The sequence below is a fragment of the Juglans microcarpa x Juglans regia genome, chromosome 1D, assembly GCF_004785595.1.
Source record: "Juglans microcarpa x Juglans regia isolate MS1-56 chromosome 1D, Jm3101_v1.0, whole genome shotgun sequence".
NCBI classification, from domain to species: Eukaryota; Viridiplantae; Streptophyta; class Magnoliopsida; order Fagales; family Juglandaceae; genus Juglans; species Juglans microcarpa x Juglans regia.
In genome coordinates this window covers 21496607-21522855 of record NC_054594.1, presented here as the reverse complement: position 1 = coordinate 21522855, position 26249 = coordinate 21496607, and the positions used below count along the sequence as shown (strand labels likewise).

Genomic DNA, 26249 nt, shown 5'->3' with positions numbered 1-26249 from the left:
CTCGTCTAAATTTATTAAATCTGTTGCGGATGATGGTATAATATTGCTCGTTGCAAGGATGCACGAGTGGCAGAGAATATGCAAATGCAAAATGGAAGTATTCAGGGGGGTATTCTTTTTACTAGACCTGTTCAAGATTGGTTTTTTTTTTTTTTTCTTCTTTTTGAGATGTATAATATTGAGTTAGACAATGAGGTGCTGATTGTATCTGCTGCTTTCCACCCGGGAGACGTATGTTTGAAGTGAAGTCAGTATATGGTTTAGCATTACCCTTGGGGTTCTTCGTTTCCTTGGAAGAGCATTTGAAGAGTGATGGCTTCTATGAGAGTGACTCTTTTTGTGTGGGTGGTGGCATTGGGAAAGATATTGATATGAGATAACTTGAGGAAGTGGAAAATCATTGCGGTGAATTGGTGTCATATGATGGAAAAGCAAATGCCCGGGCATGTTGATTAACATGGTTTCTTTTTATATATGAAAGAAACCATTTTGTCTGGTGGCAATTTCCTATAAAACACTTGAGGGGGGAATAAGTTTACGGTGGATCTTCTGTTGGATACTTTTTTGAAAGAAGGTGATCTAAAATGAGCTAATGCAATACAAACTAAGTGGTGCCAATGAGAGGCCTGTGGAAAGAGTCAGGTCTGGTATAAAGTAAAAAAAAAAAAAAAAAAAAGGATCCTAATTGTTATGTTAAACTACATAATTGGTTCAATTTGTCTCCTTATAAATGATTATTGATTGCTGCTTACTAATTTTTTTTTCATTTGTTTGTACTGTTTTCTGTTTATTGTGCCTTTTTGCTCAAAGATGCACAATAATAGTATATTTTTTGGATTTATTGTATGCTTAAAATTTTCAGAATTCTTGATAGACAACCTAAGCTGATGGGTCTGAGGGAACTACTGCAGGTTCTCTCTCTCTCTCTCTCTCTCTCTCTCCTGGTTAGTAGCGTTTTTTCACTTATTGAACGCAAGTCTATGCTTTTCTTTCCCTCTGGGGGAGGTTTTAGGTATTGGTTTGGCATTGGAGGTTTGCCCTTATTTGGATTTTCTTAGGTCCATTTGGCAGGAAGGATGAAAGAGTTTTTTTTAGCTTTTATTTTACCACAATGCCCTTCATGAAGAAAGTGATAATTCTCTATCAAGGGAATAGGAGCTAAATATGTAAAAACATGTCTTTCCTCATCCTCACTACTCTTTTCCCCCCCCATATAAGAACCTTCCCTCTCTCGTGTCCTCCCCATTTTTCTTTCTCATTGCACCCATTCCTTTTCCTTCATGCCAAATGGACCTAATGTAATCTTATAGTTCTGGAATGGTTTTAGGGTGTTTTGTATTTATGTACATGGGCATAAAAAAACTTTAGATGCCTTCTTGCTTATATGAAGATGAAAGTGCAAATGTCACTTCTCCCTTTATAAGAACCGGTGGAGGTTAGAGCCATGGGTTCAAGACCCACTGATTGCATGTATAACGTAACAGTCAAAACAAATGTTTTTTTTCAACTTTTTTTTTTGAAAATAGTCTTTGACTATTTATGAATTTCTAATCTCCTGGGAGACACAACAAGGACACCATACATTCTGTTCCGTATTGGTTTGGCATTGGAGGTTTGCCCTTATTTGGATTTTCTTAGGTCCATTTGGCAGGAAGGATGAAAGAGTTTTTTTTAGCTTTTATTTTACCACAATGCCCTTCATGAAGAAAGTGATAATTCTCTATCAAGGGAATAGGAGCTAAATATGTAAAAACATGTCTTTCCTCATCCTCACTACTCTTTTCCCCCCCCATATAAGAACCTTCCCTCTCTCGTGTCCTCCCCATTTTTCTTTCTCATTGCACCCATTCCTTTTCCTTCATGCCAAATGGACCTAATGTAATCTTATAGTTCTGGAATGGTTTTAGGGTGTTTTGTATTTATGTACATGGGCATAAAAAAACTTTAGATGCCTTCTTGCTTATATGAAGATGAAAGTGCAAATGTCACTTCTCCCTTTATAAGAACCGGTGGAGGTTAGAGCCATGGGTTCAAGACCCACTGATTGCATGTATAACGTAACAGTCAAAACAAATGTTTTTTTTCAAACTTTTTTTTTTGAAAATAGTCTTTGACTATTTATGAATTTCTAATCTCCTGGGAGACACAACAAGGACACCATACATTCTGTTCCACACAAAGCAGAGGTATAAAATGTCTTGGAGTAACTCGAGAATTCCAATAGTTATTGTTTTTACGGTTCAACTATGTGCAGGCATTCTTAGATTTTAGATGCTCTGTCATTGAGAGACGTGCTAGGTTTAAGCTTTCTCAAGCACAGGAAAGAAGGCACATAGTTGAGGTATGTTGGACTTACGTCAACACATAGCAACTTATTACTTGCTCGCAAATTATAGGGACGAACTGTCGATATGACTTGCTTTTTTCACACTGGTTTTGAAATGAACTTCCTCATTATTTATATATTGTGAATCTGAGTGAATCCTTTGTCCTATTCAATGGTTCCATTTACAAAATAATTTGTGTCTGTATTTAAGTGTGCCAGTTGAGAACTTGAGACGAGCTCATTCAGTATTTTTACGGCACAAAAGTTCTTTTTTCCATTTGCATTTTGTCTTGGAACTGCTCCATACGATCATATGGTTCTTCAAACTCAAGTTATCCAAAGTTGATTGGGGTCAATTATTTATGCTTAGAACATTAAGTTACTTTTAATTAATGCCTATTCCTGTCCTTAACCTTGTAAGTTATTAATATTTGTTCTGTCCATACTCAGGGTATTGTTGTCGGGCTTGATAATATTGATGGAGTAATTCGTATAGTAAGGGAAGCTTTAAGCAATGCAGCTGCATCAGCTGGTTTAAGGAATGGTGAGCTTGGCTTTATTTTTCTTCTTTTTCCTCTCTTTATCTTGCCTGCTGATTTTAGCTATATTTTTCTCCCCTGTTGGTGATCACAATATGATGCGTAATGAAAAACAGTATGCTTCATTTATTAATTTTGATGTTTCAGTTTATGCTTTTTTTTTTATTAATATTGATGTATACTCCAGAGTTGATCTGCTCTTATTGTATCACTGACAAGAACAAAAGAAAAAAGGCCACTATACTGGAGTTTTGTGTTGTTAACTAGAATGTCTCTTCTTTGGGGTTTTGTGTTGTTAACTAGAATGTCTCTTCTTTGGGGTTTTGTGTTGTTAACTAGAATGTCTCTTCTTTGGGGTTCAGTCCCCCCCTTTTGACTTGGGTTTTGCTATTGTTTACGTAGCATTTTGATCACTGTCATGCGGATATACTTAAATTTCTTGATGTTTTTGGTTGAAAAATCTAAAATTATTTCCATATACTTCCTTGCTGCCACTTTATCTATGAGCTTAATGGTTTCTAGTTTCTAATGACCTTGAGATGTTTTCTTCAACTAGCACCTTGTTCATGACGCCTATGTCATTATTTCTTTAGTGTGTTGTCATTAGTACGGTGTTAAGATCCGTCTCTTAGCAAACCTTTCTCAATGTTATTTCACATTCCGTTCTGAGGATGCGTCTGTAGCAAATAGCTTACAATTCTTTAGTGACTCTCACCTATGGAATGTCACGTTCAGTAGGGCAGTGCTTGATTGGTAGTGGATCTTTTTATTTATCTTTATGATTGATTATATTCCTTCTTGCTGCAAGGGGGTGATGATGATAAGATTTGTGGACCCCTTTTAAGTAAGATGTTTTTGAAGTCAGATACTTCTGTAATGCTATACATCCCTATGCTACCATTTCTTCTCTTTAGAAGAGTATTTGGCAGACTAAGGCTCCTCACGGTGTGTGCTTTTGGTTTGGACTGCTCCTCTAAACAAGATTATCACTTTGGGTGTTCTAAGTAAGAGATATGTTTCGGTGATTGATTTGTATTGTGTATATAAAAGTCATGGGGAATCTGTAAACCATCCCTTGCTTCATTCGTTCATTGTCAATTTGCTGGTGTTTTGCAAAATTCTATCTCTACTTTATTTGGACTGTCTTGCCTCAGAGAATGGTGGATCTCTTGGCATGTTGGAAATTGCAATTTGGTAGCCATCATTGTGAATTTTTTTGTGGAAATTGGCACGGTCTTCTTTAATGTGGTGTATTTGGAGATCGAGAAATTATCGGGAATATTAAGATTGTGAGAAATATGTGGGAGCTTTTTACACAAAATCTTTTATCGTTTGGTGGCTGTTTATATTTTTTCTTCTATCTAAATTCCAGGATTTTCTTCTTCTATTTCCATTTGCTTGCATATCTCTTTAATAGTTCTTAAAAACTCAATCTGTTAACCATCCATTGCTTCATTTTGTGTTTGCTAGTGTTTAGCGAAATTCTCTCTACTCTATTTGGACTGTCTTGCCTTGGAGAGTGGTGGATCTCCTGGTGTGTTGGAAATGGCAATTTGGAAATCAATCTGTTAACCATCCGTTGCTTCATTGTGTGTTTGCTAGTGTTTTGCTAAATTCTATCTCTACTCGATTTTAGACTATCTTGCCTTGGAAAGTGGTGGATCTCCTGCTGTGTTGAAAATGGCAATTTGGAAGTCATCATAGTGAATTTCTGAATTGGCAGTGTCTTCTTTAATGTGGTGTATTTGAACTTTGAAGAGTAGAGAAATTATCTGCTATAAAATGATTGTGACAAATATGTGGGAGAGCTTAAGGATTTTTTGTTTCTGTATCTAATTTTCTGGATTTTCTTCTTCTCTTTCCTTTCTCTGCTTGTCTCTCTCTTGTGTAATTCATATATATTTTTGATTGCTAATGAATGCTTAGATAGTCAGATTAAAGATTTTATATCTAGTTTGTTGTGTTGATTGGACTTGGAGAAAGCATATGATCATCTGAATTTGGGGGTTTTTGGCCATATTTGTTGAAAATATGTGGCTTTAGGATTTGATACTTGTAAAAAAAAGATATGCGACTTCAGGGAGATACGCAGGAATTGGATTTTAAATTGTATTTATACAGTGCGGTTTTCCATTCTTATTAATTTTTTCTTTTATTGGCATTGAATATCTGAGTACAAAACACCGACTAATCCTGGGGGTGCATAGGTCCTTGACAAGGAGTTTTCTGCAACTGCACCTTGGGTAATTCAAGGGGAAATTCCCAGAGTCAGATGGCCCCTAGAAATTGTTTGCACCCAATAGGATTCGAACAATTTGCCATTGTTGTTAGTGGTTGTTATGGAGGCATTAAGTAAGATGATGAATTCTACAGCTGATAGGAGTATTTTGTATTTTTTTGTTGGGGTTGAGTAATCATGAAGAGGTGTTAGTGTCCCATTTGTTACTTGCCAATGACACTGATTTTCTTTGAAGCAAATGCTAAACAACTATGATACTTGTGTTGTCTTTTCTTCTATTTTGTGTCGATTTTGGGGTTGAAGATCAATTTGGCAATATAAAGATTGTTCCTGTTGGTGAAATGGAAAGTTTGGCCCATATTCTTTGCTGTAAAGTTTCTTTTTTTACCAATGGAGTATTTGGTCTTTCCATTGGATGTGTCTTATAAGGCTATTTATATATATTATTGAATGGCATTTTTAATAAAATGAACCCCTAGGGGTTGGCTCAAGCGGTAAAGGCCTTGGGCTTGAGGGTATGCTCCCCTCAAATCCAAGGTTCAAATCCTCTTGGGTGCAAACAATTCTCTAGGGGCTATCGGACTGAGGGATTTTCTCCTTGAATTACCCGAGGTGCACTTGTGAGAAACTCCTTGCCAAGGGCCTATGCACCTCCGGGATTAGTCGGGACGCTGTTCCTGGACACCCGGTGCCAATAAAAAAAACAAATGTGCAACTATTGGCTAGTTGGAGAAGGCTTTATTTTTCTAAGGGCATCTGATTGACTTTAATAAAAAGAACTGTTTCTAAGTTGCCAACCTATTGTTTTGTTTCCCATTCCTGTAGGAGTGGCTAACAGACTTGAAAAATTTCATAGACTTCCTATGGAGGGAATCGGTGATGAATTTTGGGTTCATTATTGGGTTAGTATTTTTATTCCAAGTCGAGGGAAGGGTAAAGGGAGAGCTTTGTGATGTTTGGGTTGAAGATTAGTTTTAAGGAATCTAGGGGATGGGGTCGGGGAGGTGTAATGATAGTTTTCCAATTCGGGTTTGGTGTATTTTGGGTAGGTTTTCATGGGCTTTTGGGTCATTATGGGCTTTCTTGTATGGGCTAGGTGCTTTTCTTGTATACGTCCAGTGTATTTGGTTACTCTTATTGATATATATATATATATAATATTATTACTTATAAAAAAAAAGTATTTTTATTCTGATATAATCCGGTCGTTTGGGGGTGAAAATTTTGATTAAGTTTAATCAAGCATTATTGGGTTAGTGTTTATGGCGTTATATGATAGAGAGGCTAGCTTTATGGAAATTGGTGATAGATACCAAGCATTGCAGTTTGAGTGGACAAACATCAATAGCATTTTAATAAACCTTTGTAACTACTGTCACTTGTATTCTGTATTGAGCACTATCCCTCGTTTTATCCTCCGTGCTATTTTCTTTGTTCTTGGTTTCTGCTAATTATTCATATTGTATCCTTTATGGTCTTGGTGCAGAGTATAATCTTTCGGAGAAACAAGCTGAAGCTATACTGGACATTAACCTAAGAAGACTCACCCTTCTTGAGGTGCATGGTGGTTTTTTCTTCATAAGTAATCAAAAATGTTTTTAAAAAAACAAAAGGCATAGCCCAGGTATACAGGACGTATACAAGTGAATGCATGGTGGTTTTGATACATACTAATCTATTGGCATTTTAGAGTTTCATCATATTTATTTATGCCTATTCTCTCTCATATAATTTGCTCAAGTTGTTTAGACTTCTACATTTTAGAAGTCTAAGCTTTTACTTATTGCTTTGTGTGTACCTCTTGTGTACCACCCGTATATTAGGGCTCTGCGTCTTTTTGTGATTTTTTTCCCCATAAAATATATGAAATTACCATTTTTTCTCAAAGGGTTTATATAGTTTATTAGTATTATAATTGTTAAAACTCCTTACCGTATTGTTGTTCTTATTATTACTTGGAATCATTACAGATTTTATTCTCTTCATTGTGCAGAGGAAAAAGTTTGTTGACGAAAGTAAATCGTTGATGGAACAAATATCTAAATTAGAGGAACTTTTATCAAGCAAGAAGCACATATTGCAGGTAGATATTGTAGAAGAGTATAGAGAATATAAAATGTGGGCACTAGGTTATTGAGAAATGATCTCTGATATTATTGGTTATCAATCTCATCAAATTATTGGTTATCAATATCATTTCAATCTTTTTGAGTCTGACACTGGTCAGTTTCCTCTGTGCTACTTTGTGAAGTTCTTGTTAACAAGCTTCAAACTTAAGTCATTAGTCTGTAAGCTCTAACAATACTATTCACAAGTTTTAAAATCATTTTAATTCTATTTGCATTGATTAAATACCGTGTAAATTTTTTATGGCCAGTTCTTTAATGTAGAAATTGACTCTTCCTATTTATATGTCCTTAAATTGTATGTTTCCTTTCTTTGAATTGGCAACTACAGCGCCTTTCTATGAGCATTTGGATGTTAAGAATCTGCTTTGATCTATAATTTTTTGTTTGGAAAATTCGCACAAGCATATTCTTTCCATGAACTTATCCCGCTGCAATGGCTCCTTATGGTATTAACTGCATGTTTGGATCCACGAAACTTTAAAAGGATTTCAAAATTTTGCACAAAATTTTTAAATCTGAAAAGTTTTCTATTTCTTCAAGATAAATTTCATCCAATCATTTGCCTAGTTTTCTGTGAAAAATAAAAAAAATAAAGAAATCAAAATATTTTTTTACAAAAGCCCAAAATCCTTTCTCGGTGATGATGGTATTCTGTAGTTCATATTTTTGAGGGTAGTAGAGGGGCTAGCTGAAATGTTTTTATGGGAAGAATCATTCTTGGTGGATGTTGGTTATAATCGAAGCTTTGCACCAAGCTGATAAGTTGTCGGAGTTTGTGGAGGAGGAAAGGGTGGAATGGGTTTTCTAGAGAGTTATGCATGGCGATGACCTTTTTTCACTCTTTTATCGTTATGAAGAACAGAGTGGAACCTTGTTGATTCTCTCACCTCATGCTACTTTTTTTGGGGGTGGGGGTGTAAAGATAAGTGGGTCAATAAGGGAGGCTGGTGGTCGTATGTGGTGGCTCTGGCTAGTCTGTTAAATTAAGGGCTGAATCCCCCATGTTGAAATTAAAGCCCCTCTTGAGCGTGTCCATCAATTAAGTTTGGAGCAGTTGGGATTACAGCATCTGACTGGGTTTTGAACAAAGTGAGGAGTTTGTCATTTTGTCGGGTACTCTTGTGATGGGTTCGAACAGGAGCTGATAGCTTTGTTCATGGCCGTTGAAGCTGGTTGCTTTGCAAATGATTTGGGCTTGTCTTACACATCTGGTATTAAGTGCAGTGGAGAACTGAAGCCTTTATCCTGCTCCATTAATTATGATTGCAAATGTGGAGGTTCTAGTCGAGGCAGAACTAAGGGGAGGGATGTCAATTGCTTATAATGAAGCTGAAGATAGTTTCTTGGGAGTTAAGGGCCTGAATTAAAATGGAAAGACCATTGAGAGGGTAAAGATCTTGCTCAAGGAATGGAACATAGATATAGTATAAATATCACATTGTTATTGTACGAAGAAAGGAAATTTATCGTACTTCCCGAGGGAAGGGAATAATGAGAAGAATTCCTCCTTCTACTGCTTTTCCTGCTTACCCAAGCCCTTGCCATTCTTTTGAAGCACACCGATCTGCAGATGTTTGAGGGAAGAAGACGGTGCTAGCGAAGTGAATTAACTAAAAGGCATCGGTTGACTCTCTCTCTATTTATGGAGTTTTCAACATGTTGATTGGTATTGTTTGGCTTCTAGAGCTTCTGGGAAATCTTGCTTATGTGGGATATAAGGGGGGTGTGAATGGAATGTCTTTGTGTGGGAGAATGTATTGTTGCTTGCTCTTTCAGCATGTAGAAGATTATTGTGAATGGGCGTTTGCAGGCATATGTTGTCCTAACTCTGATCATGTTAGGAGGTTTTTATGGGAACTTGCAGGTTTGGTAAATTGGTGGAATTTGCCTTGGTGTATTGGTGGTGTTTTTAATGAAATTCTATTTCTCAGTGAAAGATATAGTGAAACTAATTTCAATCTATCCATGTCGGAATTTTCATATTTTATCTTTGAGCAGAACCTTGTCCATCTTCCTTTAGTTGGAGGCAGGTTCACTTTGTCTAATAATCAAGATACACCTTCATGGTCCCCTTTATTGACAGACTTTTTATATCTTCAGATTGGAAAGTGCAGTTTCCCAAAGATTGGGAAGTGGAATTTGCTATAAAAAAAACACACTGGTTTTAAATGAGGCTGTCGTTAGGATGTGGATTTTATCAGAGTAGCACAAGATTGGGAGAGGGAGGTACTTCGTTCTTAGATTGTTTGTATTCAGTGTGCCTTGGGTGGTATGGATGAGATATCTTGAACCCCTTGAACCATGGGGTGTTTGATATAAGATCTACACTATATCCACATGGCATTAATCCATTCCCTTGGAAGACTATTTGTCAAATTAAGGTACCTTCAAGAGTGACCTTTTTGGATGTAAAGATGCCTTGGGGAAGATCTTTACCTTGGGCAATTTAAGGGAGGGGAGCATTATTGTGATGGGTTGGTTTTGCATGTGTAGCAGTCGATAGAGCATATATAATTGCACTGTGAGGTGGACAGTACTCTTTGGAATGACGTTCTGGTTAGATTAGGTTGTGCCTTGCAGTGTGGTGGATCTTTTGGCTTGTTGGAAAGGGAGGTTTACTCATGGAGATGATCTTGGGTTTTTTTTAATGTATATGGAGAGAGAAATGACCAAAGCTTTGAGGATAGAGAGAAGACATTTGGGGTTTAAAGATTTATTCTTTGAAACCCTTTATCACTAGATGTGGGCTCATTTTGGTTTTTCTTTATCAAGTTTTCAGGATTTCTTTTCTTTTTTCTCATTTTCTTGATTGGTGTTTTACACCTATATACTCAGGGAACCCCTTTTTGATCGCTAATAAATTTTTAACGAAATTTGGTTAGTATTTTAATTAAAATTTCACTATGCATGTTTTGACCAGCAGCATTGCTCTTCCTTAAAGCAATGCAAGTTATACTGAACGAATAGATATTGGTTGATATCTTGAACTACACCAGGATCATGGTGGTCCAGTTTATTAGGCATGGAATGAATAGATAGCTTAGTGATGTTTTTCTTATGTATAATTGTTTTTTGGTTATTGTCAAATCAAATCAATTGTACTTCCTATTCATGGCACAACTAATAATCTTATTACCATAAAGTTGACCCATTTTGAAATACTTGCTGACTGCCTACCTTTTTCCCTGATTATAGGTAATTGAGCAAGAAGCAATTGAGCTGAAAAACAAATTTTCCAGTCCTAGGCGTTCAATGTTGGAGGACTCTGATAGTGGACAACTCGAGGACATTGATGTTATTCCAAATGAAGAAATGCTATTGGTACACGTGACGATTAGTTTCATGAATGGAATTCCTTTTTTGGCCTTTACTCTGTTTAGAACATCACATTCACAAGTCGTTTTTTTAATAATTTTAAGGTGCTTAGTGAAAAAGGTTATGTTAAGCGGATGAAGCCTAACACCTTTAATCTTCAAAATCGTGGAACAATCGGTAAATCCATTGGAAAGCTGAGAGTAAATGATGCCATGTCAGACTTTATTGTTTGTCGAGCACATGACCATATCCTGTATTTCAGGTAATTATAATTTTTCTTGTCCTGCATAAATGACTTGATCTGGTGACTGCAAATGAGTGAAATGGTTTTACCAGAACATGTCACTTATATTATTGTTGAAATGATGCCGATATTCCAAGTCTAAATTGTCACTTAGAGAACCTGAAGGGATATTTACCATACTTACCTTATAATATATATATATTTTTTGATAAGTAATAATATATATATATATATATATATATATATATACTGGACCTATATATGTACTGGACCAGAGAAAATATTTTTGTTTGTAGATTTTTTTAGATTTATTTTTAAAATTTTTTTATTCCAAATGGCCATGTTGTTACTGATATTATTTTATGATTATGAACATTTTCCCTATGCTGTGTAGCATGGCAGTTGTCATGTACGATTGTCTTTTCATAAGATTGGGAGTTGGAAGTTATTATCGAGTTCTTTGCCTTACTTTATTCCGTCAAGGTGACTGAGGGCACCATAGATAAGATCTGTTGGAACCCTCCAAGAAAGGTAGATTCACAATTAGATTGTTCTACCAAGTTCTAAGTAGCCAAGGCATGACCACTTTTCTGTGGAGCAATATATGGAAGACGGAAGCTCCTCCACAAGCAGCTTTTTTTGTTTGGACAGCTTACCTAGACAAGATTCTTACTACGGACAATCTGAGAAAACATCATCTAATGGTTTTGGACTGGTGTTGCATGTGTAAGAAGACTGAGGAATTAGTAGATCACCTGCTTTTACATTGTGAGGTGGCTAGGACCATGTTGGATGATTTTTTTGCGGGAATAAGATTGTCATGGGCCATACCTTGTAGGCTGGTGGGGTTTCTAGCTAGCTGGAGAGCACTCCAAGGCAATCCACAAGTGGTGGCAAGATGGAAGATTGCCCTTATATGCATGTGTTCGTGCATTTGGCGGGAGAGAAATGATAGAAGCTTCGAGGATCCCGAGAGGACAATAGATGAGCTTAAAGTTTTCATCTTTAAATCCTTGTTCTTATGGTTGAGGATCATTGATTTTAATGGACTAAATGTCCATGATTTTCTACTTTCGGTTGTAAACCCTAATTAGATACTTCTCATGTTTGCATCATATGTACTTGGGCTATGCCACCTTTTCTTATGAATAAATATTGGTGATTACCTATCAAAAAAGTTGTTTCATTGCTTCTTGACGGCCGGTTGCAATGAAGCCCCTTGATGAAATTATACATCTTGTGTCCTTGGGTCACGCTCCTCTGCGCTTAGAATAGAATTTACCTTATCAAAAAGGCTTAATAGTTGTTACTTGATTCCTGCCTTGAAGTTATGACATCTTCACATTCACATTGATCCTGATTGACGGGATTTCCAACCTCCAGTTTGACAACTTGCTATTCACTAAATTTCTAGTTTTAGAGTCCTCATCTTATTCCAGATATTCTGATCCTGATTTTTGCCTCACAATGTTCTTCCATGCTCCATTGGGACTGTGAATCTTTGTTTTGTATCTCATTTGGTGATTTTTAAACGTCAAAAGTGTACATGAATTCCTTTTTTTGTAGCGATAAGGGAATAGTGTACTCTGCTCGTGCATATAAAATTCCAGAATGCACTCGGACTGCTGCTGGCACACCACTTGTTCAGGTGTTGTGTTTCACACTTAATCTCCATCTATTAGTGATTCTTTCTGGTAATAGCTGAAGTTTTCTATTTAAGTTTTTTAATTTAATTTCAATTTTTTTTCCCATTCTGGGGGCAGATCTTATCTTTAACTGATGGTGAGAGAATAACATCTGTTATTCCTGTGAGTGATTTTGCTGGAGATCAGTTTTTATTGATGCTCACCATGAATGGCTATGTCAAGAAAGTGTCTTTGAGTTCTTTCTCATCCATCAGGTCAACTGGAATCATTGCAATTCAGCTGGTTTGTTCTCTTGTTTTATGCTCTATTCTTGCATTTTGATCAATAACTGCTTATGTAATTTTATTTCCAGGCCTCATATATTAACTTGACAGGTTCCCGGGGATGAGTTAAAGTGGGTCCGTTGTTGTACGAATGACGACCTTGTGGCCATGGCTTCACAGAATGGAATGGTCACTCTAACCTCCTGTGAGACTGTATGTTATATATCATATTGTTATCTTAATCCTGTTCCAATCTATATCATATTTGTGAGCGTAAATATGGTAAAGGCCTTTAATAGCAGCTGTGGCATGGGCATAGCATTGTGCCATTGTGTATTATTTATTTTTGTTTATATAATTTGGTCCATCCATTTTACTTTAAAAGCCTAGCCCAACATAATGCCCAAGTTTTAAGTGGGTAGCAAAAGCTAGGGTTAGGCCTGCTTCTCGATCAGTAGCAGATTTGAGCATGGGGCTCATGGGGTCTACTTCTCAACTTGTCGGAGCTCTGCCAGAATTTTCATGACATTATGATAGCTTGGTCAGCCAAGACAATATTGAAAAACTGGGATTGATGGTGGTGTTGCCATATCAGGACTTCCTTGATCGGGGGGCATTTCAACCTGAGTTGTCAGTTTCTGGTGCTGCTATCTAAGAACCCTTTTGAGTCTCTCAATGGAGAGAGACTGGGTTGAATGGGTTGTAGAATCTGAGAATTCTCCTGCCAATGATCATTCTACTCCAAATTTGCTATCTGGAAGTCCACTCACACGGTAATATTGATGGTTCTAATTCAGATGGTACCGATGGAGTGGGGGTTATGGTCGCATATATGTCTGGAGGTGAGGGGTTATGAGATGTTTAAGAAATTGATTGTGGCAAGTTTTCAGAAGAGGATTGGTTTCATGAACGACTGGAATTTGCCCTGATGTATTGGTGGAGATTTTAATGTAACTCATTTTCCTAGTGAAGATTGAGTGAGGTTTGTCAAAAAATGACAGCTTTTTAGAATCTATATTCAAGTAAAATCTCATTATTCCTCCATTGGCTGGTGAAAATTTTACTTGGTCTAACAATAGATATTCCTTCCTGGTCCAGGAGTGATTGGTTTTCTTTTTTACCCGAGTGGGAAGGACAGTTTCTTGAAGTTACCCAATGGAGATTGCCTAGGATATGGCCAGATCACATCCCTATCATGTTGGATTGTGGTAAGAACTTTGGTGGTAAAAAATAATTCTGGTTTGTAAATATGTAGCTAATAGCCAAGGGGTTCGCGGACTTCTAATAATTTCAAGGTTCGCCAAGTTTCTTGTTGGAGTACATGCTTAAGGCATTGAAAGCTGATCTTGGAATTTGAAATGAGGTGTTTGTAAATGTAGATATACTTATTCTAAATGACGTGACGGATCATGGTAATTTCGAAGGGTGAGCATTAAGTGAAGAGGATATATTGAGAGATTATTGCTAGTAAGGAGTGGGGTGGATCACACTTTTGGAGGAGGTGAGTTGGAGACAAAAATCAAGGGCGCTGTTATTAAGAGTGGGTGACAAGTGCTGGCAAGGGGTGTAAATCGGTCGGTGGATGTGCGGTCCGGGAAAAATGATGGACCAAAAGCTACCGGTCCGATCCGGCCCAATTATTTTTTATTTTTTTTTTTATCTTTTTTTCAAAGAAATTAATAAAAAAATTTATTTAAATTACTAAATTAAAATTAGTGAATTATTAATGTGGATTATGTAATTAACTCATTAAAAAAATAATTAATTATAATTATATTGATGATGTTAATTACTAATTTGTTACTAACTTAGAGTATGTCAATGTATTATGATAGTTAATGCATAATGAACTATATTAAAATTTTTACATTTTGTATATGAAGCATAAACAATTGAATTATCCATAGGTTCCTGTCCATACATGATAGGTTAGTTAATTGATATTCATATCATAAATTAGTTAATTACATTAATAGTAATTTGTAATTACAATTTACATATTTAAAATTTTATATTGTAAATGGTGATAGGTTAGATGAAAATTACATAATTAATTATACAATTATTATATAAATAATATATATAAAATATATTTTTTTATTTTACTATTTGGTTGGTCCAGGGTGGAAAAATCCCGCCCCAGGACCGGACCGAAAACTTTCAGTCTTCTATTTCATGGACCGAGATTGACTGATCAGTCTCGGTTCGGTCCAGTCTAGACCGACCAACTTTCAGCCCTAAGTGCTGCAAGTTTTTTCACCTAATGGCCAATTCAAGTTGAGATTAACTTAAATGTTTTATTCCGATGTGAGTAGCACAATCTCCTCTAATCTTTCTGAGATAAGTGATCATATTGTGTTTTGTCAAGAGCATGTGTACAGAACAGTACAACAGAAGAGCTAGGCTTCATTTTATTCTCTTGATGAGGATGGGAACAATAGGTGCACAGGCTCCAATAGTTTTTCCTTTGACATTTCTCCAAACTTGTTGGTGGGTTGTAAAAGAAGCGTTGTGAAGGTGTTTCTTTATTTCCATGCTAAAGGCAAATTTTTCATAAGTATGAATGCAACGTTTCATGTTCTTATCCTAAAGAAACATGAGGATATTGATGTTGATTGTGACGCCCCCAACCCCTACTTGGGATTTGATAGTGATTGAATCATTGGGACAAGCAACACTGGGTTATATACTCATTCATGACAGTTAACATGCAATGTACCTAGTATGTTTCTAGCAATATGAATAAATCGCAGCGGGAAAAAAAATATAATAAGGACTTGAGCAATACATTATGGTACCTTAACATAATCTATTAATCCCAAAATATCATGTTTTAACAACAAAAGTAGGGTACCTGCTATTAAAAAAAAAAAAAAAAAACCATTATCCTTCGTTCCCTAAGGTCTGGTCTGGTTTGATAGATGAGATGAGATCATTACTACTTTTCTAATATCTTTTACAAAATATAATAAACAATTCAACTTTTTCAAATCCCAATACAAAAATAATATTAAAAAAATTATATTCTAACAATATTTTATTCAACTTTCATCTCATCCCATCTCATCTGTGTAACCAAACCAGGCCTAAGATCTCCTGGATCTCAATTATTAGCTTCAAAATGGTCTATATAAATTTATCATTTGCCTTGAGGCGAGTCTCAAATGTAAGACTTTCTTCAACTACTAATGACCAATGGGGCTTATGATTTCCCTGTAGGATCCCTTAAGGTCCTCTAATAATCTCATGATGATTTCCATATAGAATTTGATTTCTTCAAAACTGGCTTGGAGGGTATACTCGTCTTCTAAGAGATCTGCTATGCTAGCTATCTCCTAAATCTGTTACAACTTCTACCATTCTATGGAGAATGGTAGTGGAAACTACCACAGTGAGATTTTGAGAAATCTCAGCAAGTTATGCCAAAAACATACACAGAGAATATAAACATGCATAAGGTAAACATGAACATGGATGCATGAGCATGAACGTGCAATTTCATAAATTGTATTTTTCACCCATTCAGACTTACTTTTAAAAAACATTTGAAGTTGTAACAATGTAACTCTTTGCACAAACTTACCATTTCTTAATCACATATACTCTTATTCAATATAAACAGTTAAGGATACCTCCCCTAAGAACCGCGCGCACCTGCCAGTTATCACACCACATCACAGGCCTTTTGACCAGTTGTGAATACGTCGTAGGAGAGACACTCAGGCAGATCGACATGCCGCACATTGCTTAAGTATGACTATTGTATTGCCTTGGCCTCCTATATAAAGGTTGGTCTAGGAGGCCAAGGCAATCCAAACTACTACTCTAATGAGTTTATATTCTTTTTGAATGTATAAATTTAAATTTATGATTTGGGTCTAAAATAATTTATAGACCCAATGGGTCATTTGGTTGAGCGGGGGGCGGGTTGGGGGTGTAGTTTTAACCCCACCCCCTAGTACTGGGGCGGGGTTGGAAACCCTCCCCCCGCATGGTGTGGGGTGGGGTGTGGGGGTCGGTCCACCCCGCCCCGCACCATGAAGTAGCACCCCTAGCGAAAGCCAAGCCCAAAAACTAGTAGGCTAAACATCCAAGGCCTCTTGAAACGAACCTTGTGCCTATTATAAGCAATGACTTGCCGACGAACACAGAACCAATCGTCAGGATCAAGCGACCTAGTGGGTGGGCCTCTGGTCGACACATCGCTAGATTTGATGTTGCCGATGGAGATCGAAGCCGAGATTGGTTGTTTCAAATGTACAAGGGGCCTGCGAGTAACGGAAAAGAGAGACCCCACCGTTGGGAACAAGTGACCTGGTGGGTGGGCCTTTGGTCGACCCATCGCCAGAGTTGACTCTGACGACGGAGATCAAAGTCAAGACTGCTTGTTTCGAATGTATGTGGGGTTTGCGAGTAACCGAAAACGGACAGAACCCACCACCTGGACCAAGCGACCTATGGGTGGACCTCTAGTCGACGGCATACCGGAGTTGATGTTACTGATGGTGTTAGAAGCTGAAAATGTCCATTCCGAATGTACGAAGGGATCCTGGACAGAGGAAGAGGGCTAGAGTGAGCTGGCGACCTTCTCTGACATAGTTGGAAGTCCTATAGCTGTTGTGCTTGCACGGGAATCTCCAATGGATGTTGAGATGCTGATGGGGCACAATTTTGAGGGTGACAACCAAATCGATGTTGGCACCTTGGTTATATTCAAGCCCAGAGTCTCTTGACACAATAATAACGAGGGGGAGTTATAGCTGGCGGAGGTAGCAGCATGTAGGAATATTGGAGATGATGATCATTGGGTTGAGCCTACGTCGTTGAATTCAATGTCCCCACTAAAAAACAACTGGCATCCGATTGTGTTTTGCTTAAAGCCAAGGAGATTCAATTGTGTGTCGGGCTCCCATGTATCGGTTATGAAGATCAGTTCTTGGTCTTACTTGATGCCATCGAAGCTGGGCAGTCCAATGCAACCATGAAGAGCCATTCAGCCAAGAAAAGCCAAAGGGAACTAAAGAGACTTACTTGTTCGGTAAATTATGAAGGAAGTGTGAGTCGTGGTGGGACGAAGGGTAGTGCAAAATCATTGGTTTTATGAAGCTCAAAATAGTCTCGTGCAATGTAAAGGGGTTGAACAAATTATAGAAGCGCACCAAAGTACGAAACCAACTTCGTAGTTGGAGAGTGGATGTTGTATGTTTACAAGAGACAAAACTGGAACTCATCTCCCATAACATCATATGGAGTTTGTGGAATTGTTGTCATGTGGGGTCGTCGTATTTGTTGTCTAAGGGGGCTTTGGGAGGCATCTTGGTAATATGGGATAAAAGGGTGGTAAAAAAACGGATGAGCGTGTGGGGAATATGTTGTGGCTACTTCTTTCACGAATGTGAAAGATAGTTTTCAATGGTCCTTTGCCCGTGTCTATGGTCCCAATACTATTACTGAGTGAAGAGGCATGTGGGATGAATTGACTAGTCTTTGTAGCTTATGGAGCCTGCCTTGGTGCATTGGGGGAGATTTTAACGTCACTCGCTTCCCAAATGAACAACTAGAAGGTCCTAGCCCTAGCTCAGCAATGATGGATTTTTCAGACTTTATTTATGTGCAAGATCTTCTGGACATTCCTCTAGTGGGTGGCACATTAACATGGTCCAATAATAGAGAACTCTAGCTTGGTCAAGACTTGATAGATTCCGCATTTCGCCCTAATTGGGAAGCACACTTTCGGGATCTAATCCAAAAATGGCTTCCAAGGTTATGTTTGGATCACTTCCCCATTTTCATTGATTGTGGAGGCATACAAGAAGGTAAAAGATATTTCAAGGTTGAGAACATGTGGCTGAAATCTGAAGGCTTCTTTGAGCGAGTTAGACAATGGTGGTCTTCCTATCTCATACAGGGCAACCCGAGTTATGTGCTTGCTTGTAAGTTAAAGGCTCTGAAGGAGGACTTGAAGAAGTGGAATGAGCAAATGTTTGGGAATGTGTAACACCGAAAGAAGTCCATACTCGACGAATTAGGCCTCGTTTGTTTTCACAACTCCTTTCAACTCATTTCATCTAATCATTACAACTTTCCCAAGTTCCCACAAAATAAAATAAACAATTTAATTTTTTCAAATTCCAAAACAAAAATAATATTAAAAAAATATATTTTAACAATATTTTATTCAATTTTTAACTTTAATCTCAACTAATCTCATATGAGAAAACAAACGAGGCCTTACAGGGTTTGGAGGACGTGGAGGAGGAGAGGGGGCTTTCAGAAGAAGAAAAGGCTTGCAAAAAGCAAGTCACCTCAGATATTGAACGGATGGCTTTAATGGAAGAGATCTCACAAAAACGAAAATCGAGGGCTTTATGGCTAAAAGGAGATAAATGCACAAAGTTTTTCCATCATGGCTAATTCGCATAGAAGATCATTGAGTCCTTGTTGGTAGATGGTAGGATTACATCGAATCCGTCTGAGATCATGGATCGTATTACCAACTACTATGCACAACTACTTTCAGAACAATTATCATGGAGACCTTGTTTGGATGGCCTTGTTTTTGGGTTGATCGATCAGCAAGAAGCAAGTTGGCTAGAGTGGCCTTTCGAGGAGGTGGAGATTCACAAGGCGGTGAGAAGTATGGCTGGTGACAAAGCTCCGGGTCTTGGTGGGTTCACTATGGCCTTCTTTAAGGCATGTTGGGAGATAGTTAAAGACGACATCATGAGCTTCTTCCATGAGTTTCATGAACGAGATAATTTTGAAAAAAGCCTAAATGCTACTTTCATTACTCTTATCCCAAAGAAGCCTGAGGTGGTGGAAATTGAGGACTTTCGTCCTAATAGCTTGGTGAGTGGAATGTACAAAATCCCTTTGAAGGTCTTGGCTCTTAAATTGAGTGCGGTATTGGAGAAGTACATATCCTAGCCCCAAAATGCATTCATAGGAGGTCGGCAAATCCTTGACTCGGTTTTCATTGCCAATGAATGCTTGGAGAGTTGCATCAAGTCGGATGAACTCGGGTTATTATGCAAACTTGATATGGAGAAGGCATATGATTGTGTAAACTGAAATTTTTTTGTTACACATGCTCGAGAGGTGTGGACTTGGAGCAAGATGGTGCTCTTGGATCAAATTTTGCATCTCCACTGTATGTTTCTCTATCTTGGTGAATGGTAGCCCAATGGGTTTCTTCAGAAGTTCAAGGAGGGTTTTGAGGCAAGGTGATCCCCTATCTCCATTACTTGTTGTTTTCATAATGGAAGCTTTTAGTAAAATGATCGCAGGTCCTGTGGAAAGTGGATTTCTATCTCAATTTGTTGTAGTGGATGCAAGAATCAGCATGCTTAAAATGACTCACCTCTTATTTGCAGATGATACTCGTCTTTTGTGGGGCTAATCATAATCATATTCAAGCTTTGTGGGCTCTTTTACTTTGCTTTGAAGCGGCTTCAAGTTTGAAAGTGAATCTCGCCAAGTCATAATTAGTTCCGGTTGGAAATGTTCCAAGTGTTTTGAGCTTGGCTAATTTTTGGGATGCAAAGTCTCCACCTTACCAATGAAGTATCTCGGTCTTCCACTAGGTGCCTCCTTTAAATCGCAGTCTATTTGGGATAGAGTGTTGGAAAAAATGGAGTGTAAATTGGCGAGATGGAAGAGGATATATTTGACCAAAGTTTGTAGAGTTACGTTGATAAAATGTACTCTATACATCCTGCCTCCGTAGTTATCTTAATTTCCAATACCATGCAAAGTGGCTCACTGGATAGAGAAATTGTAAATAGATTTCCTATTGGGGGAATAGATGAAGAATTCAAATTTCATTTGGTGAATTGGGCTATGGTTTGTACCCCTATACGAGAAGGTGGGTTGGGAATTTGGAACTTGTTGGTTTTCAACAAGGCTTTATTGGGTAAATGGTTGTGGAGATACCACAGAGAGGGGAGCTTTATGGAGGGTGATTATAGAGTTAAAATATGGTGGACTATGGGGAGGATGGTGCTCGAATGAGGTGAGCAGATCACATGGGGTGGGGTTTGGAAACAAATAAGAAGAGGTTGGACCAATCTTCATCAATACGCACGTTTTGCAGTTGGGGATGGTTTCAGAATTAAATTTTGGAATGACCTATGGTGTGGAGATCGAATCCTCAAAGAAGCCTACACAATACTATATGGCATCGCTTGAAGAAAGGAGGCTTCCATAGTAGAGCTCATGGATCTCTCTAGTGGCTCTCCTCAGTGGAATATCACTTTCCTTAGAGCTGTCCAAGATTGGGAAATTGATACATTTACAAATTTCTTCAACCGTGTGTATACTTGTAGAGTGATTGGAGAAGCGGATAAGATTAAGGCCTCGTTTGGATAGTGAAAGTGTTTCATCTCATCTCATCTCATTTCATCATTACAATTTTACCAAATTTCCATGCAAAATATAATAAACAATTTAACTTTTTCAAATTCCAAAACAATAATAATATTCTAACAATATTTTATTCAACTTTCATCTTAACTCACTATCCAAACGGTATCTAAGTGGCCACAATCCATGAAGGGAAATTTATTGTACAGTCATACTACAAGTCCCTCATGACACACTCTACAAGAACATTCTCATGGAAGAACATATGGAAGACTAAGGCCCTCCTAAAAGCTTCTTTTTTTGTATGCACAGCTTCACTAGGGAAGATTCTTACCTTAGATATTCTAAGAAAAGGCTGATTGATTGTATTGGATTGGTGCTATATGTGTAAGAAAAGTAGGGTGTCTATGGATCATCTATTATTGCATTTTGATGTAGCCATGAGCTTATGGAATAATAGCTTTGGTAGAGTGGGACTCGTTTGGGTAATAAATGTCAAGAAGGGTTGTTGACTTTTTGGTCAGCTGGCAAGGCATTTGAGGTAATTCTCAAATCGCAGCGATGTGGAAGATAATACCGATCTGCCTACGGTGATGCATATGGATGGAGAGGAATGGTTGGAGTTTTGAGGATCGTGAACAGACAATGAGAGAGATTATAACTTTTTTTCTTCGTACATTATTCCATTTGTCGATTGTAATAGACTTTAATGGCATGAACCTACATGATTTTCTTGTATCTTTAGATAGTCATGCATAGGTGTGGTTCTTGTATATGTCCCGTGTACTTAGCTTCGCCTAATTTTAATAAAATTCCTATTTACTGATCAGTAAAAAAGAAGTGGTAGTTTCTATTGGCGTGTTGGAGAGGTAGGTTCCATACTTTTGAGAGTGCTACTTTATGGAAGCTGATTCTGTCTTGGGTTATGTGGTGCATACGGAAGGAAAGCAGTGACCGAGTTTTGATAAATGCAAGAAGATGGTGGCAGGAGTGAAGAATGTTTTCTTGAGAACACTTTTCTCTTCCATGGTTGTCCAATCTTGATTATTTATTTGTAGTTTTCATATTTTTTACTATTTTCTTTTTTTAATTAGGTGTATATTTGTATACTCCCTGTGTTCCTGGATAACATCCTTTTTTTATTTTCAATAAAGCTTAACTTATCAAAAGATACGTAGGAATAAACAATACATTATGACTCTTAAAGGCCTCCTGTAATAGCCAATAGCAACGCTGCAATCATATCCATTGATCACATATAAATCCATTTTTCCCGAGGAAATGGTTTCCAGGATTTTATCCGTGCGTAAAGCAAATCAAAGTCCTTTGTGCTTGAGCTTTCTTCTTTTTCAGTCCATGGAGATGTGCTCCAATGTTATTGGATTACATTTTTTCTTTAAAACACATGAATCCTGATAGGAAAACATATAAATCCATTTTAATCTAACCATGTAATTGTGCACCTCTGGAATTAGTCGGGATGTTGTTCTCGGACACCCGGTGCCAAAAAAAAGTCTAACCATGTAAGCTCGATAAATGTGGCATGATTTTTAAAAGATTTGGATCTTTCCCGTAGCTTACAGAAAGAAATTTCTCACTTGTTTCTGGACTAGTGAGCCTTCTGGCCCTGGGATTTATTTTGGTGTGCCTCAGCTGCTTCTCATTTTGGTAGAGAACTCGCTGTGTTGTGCAAGCTCGTTAAAAGTGGCATAATTTTTTAAAGCTCGGAGCATTCCCATTGCTTATAGAAATGACTTTCTCCCTTCTTTTTGGAGTACCGAGCCTTCTGGATCTTGAATTGCTTTGGGATGCTCCTGCTTCTTCTCATTATAGTGGAGAACTGGCTGTGTTATGTTTTCATAATGTTATTTTTTAATAAAATTTATGGATAACCTACAGAAACTCCACTACATAATAATAATCATAATTATATTAAAAGAAACTTTGCCATTTTTCATTTAAAATCTCTTTAAATCGTCCTATAATGCAGAACATGATTCTTGAGCTAATTCAGTATCTGATATTGTTCTCGCTGTTGTTTTTGTTGCTCAGATTCGAGCACAAGGCCGAAATACTAGGGGTGCAGTGGCCATGAGACTAAAAGGAGAGGATAAGATAGCAAGCATGGACATTATACCAGCAGCTAAACGGAAAGAGTTGGAAATGGTGACAGAAGCTAACCCAAGCAGGCAATTATTTTTTGTCATTCTTGATGTTCAAGTTTTTTTATTACTTAATTGGGCTGGGCATCATATATGATTATGGTTTGGTTGGTTAGTAATAAGTGCAATTTGTTACCCTGACCCATTAACCTTATCAGAATCAGTGTGTTTAAATTGTTTGGACTTTATCAATTTAAAATTTGATGTTTTAGTGTATTTGGTATGGTTGTTGGCTTGGTGACTTGATATAAATCTGGTTTGGGTGTGACAATTTTGGGCATCCACAGTATGATTAATTACCAGCCATAGTCAGGACATTCTTGGAAAATCTATAGACATGCTTTAACACTAGAGAATCTGAACTTTTTTCTTGGTTTTCGATCTCTAGGTTCTGCCAAGTATTGTTGTTTGGAAGTGAAGTATGTGTTTCCTCTCTGGTTTTGAGATTAGTAATGTTTGTCTGGCACTGGTATTCAAATAATCGGATTATTCACTAGAGGATTTAAAAAAAAATCCGAGCCCATTGCAATACAGTTATCTGTTCTGGATTGAACCTTTTATTGGATGAACAGAGCAAGGGCTCGTTTGTTTTCGCAGATGAGATGAGATGAGATGAATTGAGATTAAAATTAAAAAGTTGAATAAAATATTGTTATAATATATTTTTTTAAGATTATTTTTGTTTTGGGATTTGAAAAAGTTGAATTGTTTATTTTATCTTGTGTGAGAATTTGGGAAAGTTATAATGATTAGATGAGATGAGTTGAGATGAACTGTAAATACAAACGAGGCCTAAATTGCTTCGATTCTTCTCCCTGCTCCTTGTTGCGGTCATATCAGCTATCAGCAGTTTATGTTTGTGAGAAAGAGGTTGCCTTTTGGCGTTCCTTTTTTTTTAATATAATTTTTACTAGTCCTTTTATCTATGATGAGCATAATGTTAATTAGCTGTTTATTTTAATTTGGCAATTTTGTCCATAACAATAGAACATTTTATCTTGTACTTGTTTACACAGTACTAAACGCCTCAGTGGCCCATGGCTGTTGTTTCTGTCCGAAAGTGGTTTTGGAAAGCGGGTGCCCTTGAGCAGCTTCCGTGCTTCACCTTTGAACAGAGTTGGTTTGATTGGATACAAGGTATCTTGAATATCATATAAACTTCCCCGTCCAAATCCGCAACTTTTGATTTGTATGACATAGTAGCTTTTCTTATTCTTTTCTGCTGCCCTATTTTCAGTTTTCAGCTGAGGATCGCTTGGCTGCAGTGTTTGTGGTTGGGTTTTCATTAGCAGGTAATATTATGAGTATTACTTGAAGCTGATAGTCTGATACCTATAGTTATTTGTTCTCGTACAGATTTATAATTTATTTATTCCGTAATATGAATTTACAGAAGATGGTGAAAGTGATGAACAAGTGGTTCTTGTTAGCCAAAGTGGTACAGTTAACAGAATTAAGGTTCGGGATGTTTCGATACAGTCTCGCTATGCAAGGTACTTATTTTCTATGGTTTATTTATTTACTGAAATGTATATAGAATTGCCTGCCTTTACTTGTTTTGTGGCTTTAGCCAATGATATAGCTTGAAGGCATGAACATAGCAGCTCCGCTTTATGCAGAAACTAATAATTTTGGTTTTCCCTATATTCGTGGTAATGGATTTCAACTTTTAAGCTCAACCCAATATATTTGTAGTGATGCACCAACATTCCACGTGGCAAGTTAGGATTTACAGAAAATATTCCTTGTTTTTTGATAAGTAGAAAACAATCATTGTTAACCAGAAAACATCTTCAAATACCAAAATGGTCCATGTCAGGGGCAGCACATGCCCCTATCAGGCTCCTCTCTGTCTGCCTGTTTACTTGAGATTCGTGATTTTCCAATTTTCAACTGCTTGTAGTAGCATATCCAAGTTCTGAGATTTGTTTAAAACAATTGTGATAATAGTTGAGAAGCTTTATCTCTCTTGTTTATTATTTATGTATTATAATATAAATACTATGATGCGACCCCCTTTGTATGTATTGTCAACATCCTTATTGTAGCTTTTAGTAGTTCATCATTTATATTATTCTGATGTAGTCTTCTCCAATAAATAATTCTGCAGGGGAGTTATCTTGATGCGGCTAGATCACACTGGAAAGATTCAGTCTGCATCTCTAATCTCAGCGACAGATACCGACCCTGAGGAAGAAATAGCTTCTGAAGCTGCTGCAGTCCATGGCCAAGTTTCATCACTTGGAGCATCTGCATAGTTCCAATGGCTGCTACTAAGCTTTCAATATAATTGAAATATGTATCAACAGGTACTGTACCAGCAGAGGAGGATGTTCATCCTATTCCATCTCATGTAAGTGACTGATCATGGGAGTGAAATGTTGTTTTCATGTAGCTGTAGCATTAGTTGAAGTAGGACTGCTCTGTACAGTTTGTAATTTTTCGAACCATTTCCATTGATGAAAAATATGTTTTTCAATACGTCAAGTTGGAGAAGATTTTCTTTTACTGACAGTTTTGCTGTTAAGTTACTCCCCTGCTTGTGTTCACATTCTTGCCTGACTTTTTTGTTTACCTTTTCTAGTTTCTTCGCAAAATTTTAACAGGCCGATTGCTTAGCATCGATGGAAGTGTGTTTTTAAGAAACCATCTAGACCTTTGGAAATCCCATGTCTCATTTTCATGAGATACATGGATGACAGACATGCTTTTAGGACATAAAGCATTGGATTCATTGCAATATTTTCCTCTCGGTTTTCTTTAACTGAGCCGGAATGGAATGCTAAGATTTTTACCAAAGAATTGAGGCTGGCATGCCTTAGGCATCTTATTATGCGTATTCTTATAAACACACGCCCAATAAGGACAGTGTAAGGCCGATTGCCATAGATATCTAATGAATTTATCAAAACAATACAATGAACGCCACATTGGAGGTACGTTAAGTTTTTTTTTTTTTTTGGTTTTTCAAGAAAGAGGATTGTACCCCGTAATTTTATTAATGAATTCTCAGGAATACCAGGAC

General features: G+C 37.3%; 1 protein-coding gene and 1 long non-coding RNA gene across 3 annotated transcripts in view; both read left to right on the top strand.

Annotated features, from left to right (window-relative positions):
• The window catches only part of LOC121255648 (DNA gyrase subunit A, chloroplastic/mitochondrial), a 50941-nt gene extending 25230 nt beyond the window's left edge, over positions 1-25711 (top strand). Inside the window, exons 13-27 of one of the 2 annotated variants that reach the window (XM_041156082.1) lie at positions 863-911; positions 2255-2341; positions 2777-2870; positions 6591-6661; positions 7098-7187; positions 10429-10554; positions 10653-10810; positions 12359-12440; positions 12556-12720; positions 12813-12914; positions 23115-23251; positions 24241-24361; positions 24462-24516; positions 24621-24717; positions 25335-25711. In XM_041156082.1, coding sequence (XP_041012016.1) covers positions 863-911; positions 2255-2341; positions 2777-2870; positions 6591-6661; positions 7098-7187; positions 10429-10554; positions 10653-10810; positions 12359-12440; positions 12556-12720; positions 12813-12914; positions 23115-23251; positions 24241-24361; positions 24462-24516; positions 24621-24717; positions 25335-25482 — 1582 coding nt within the window. In that variant the 3' untranslated portion in view covers positions 25483-25711. Of the gene's footprint in view, positions 1-862; positions 912-2254; positions 2342-2776; positions 2871-6590; positions 6662-7097; positions 7188-10428; positions 10555-10652; positions 10811-12358; positions 12441-12555; positions 12721-12812; positions 12915-23114; positions 23252-24240; positions 24362-24461; positions 24517-24617; positions 24718-25334 lie in introns of both variants that reach the window. The other variant, XM_041156077.1, reaches the window with a different exon arrangement.
• LOC121255654 lies at positions 21127-21888 on the top strand. Its single transcript, XR_005938832.1, has 2 exons — positions 21127-21438; positions 21523-21888. It is a non-coding gene; the product is annotated as an uncharacterized LOC121255654 (long non-coding RNA).
• Positions 25712-26249: the final 538 nt, after the last annotated feature.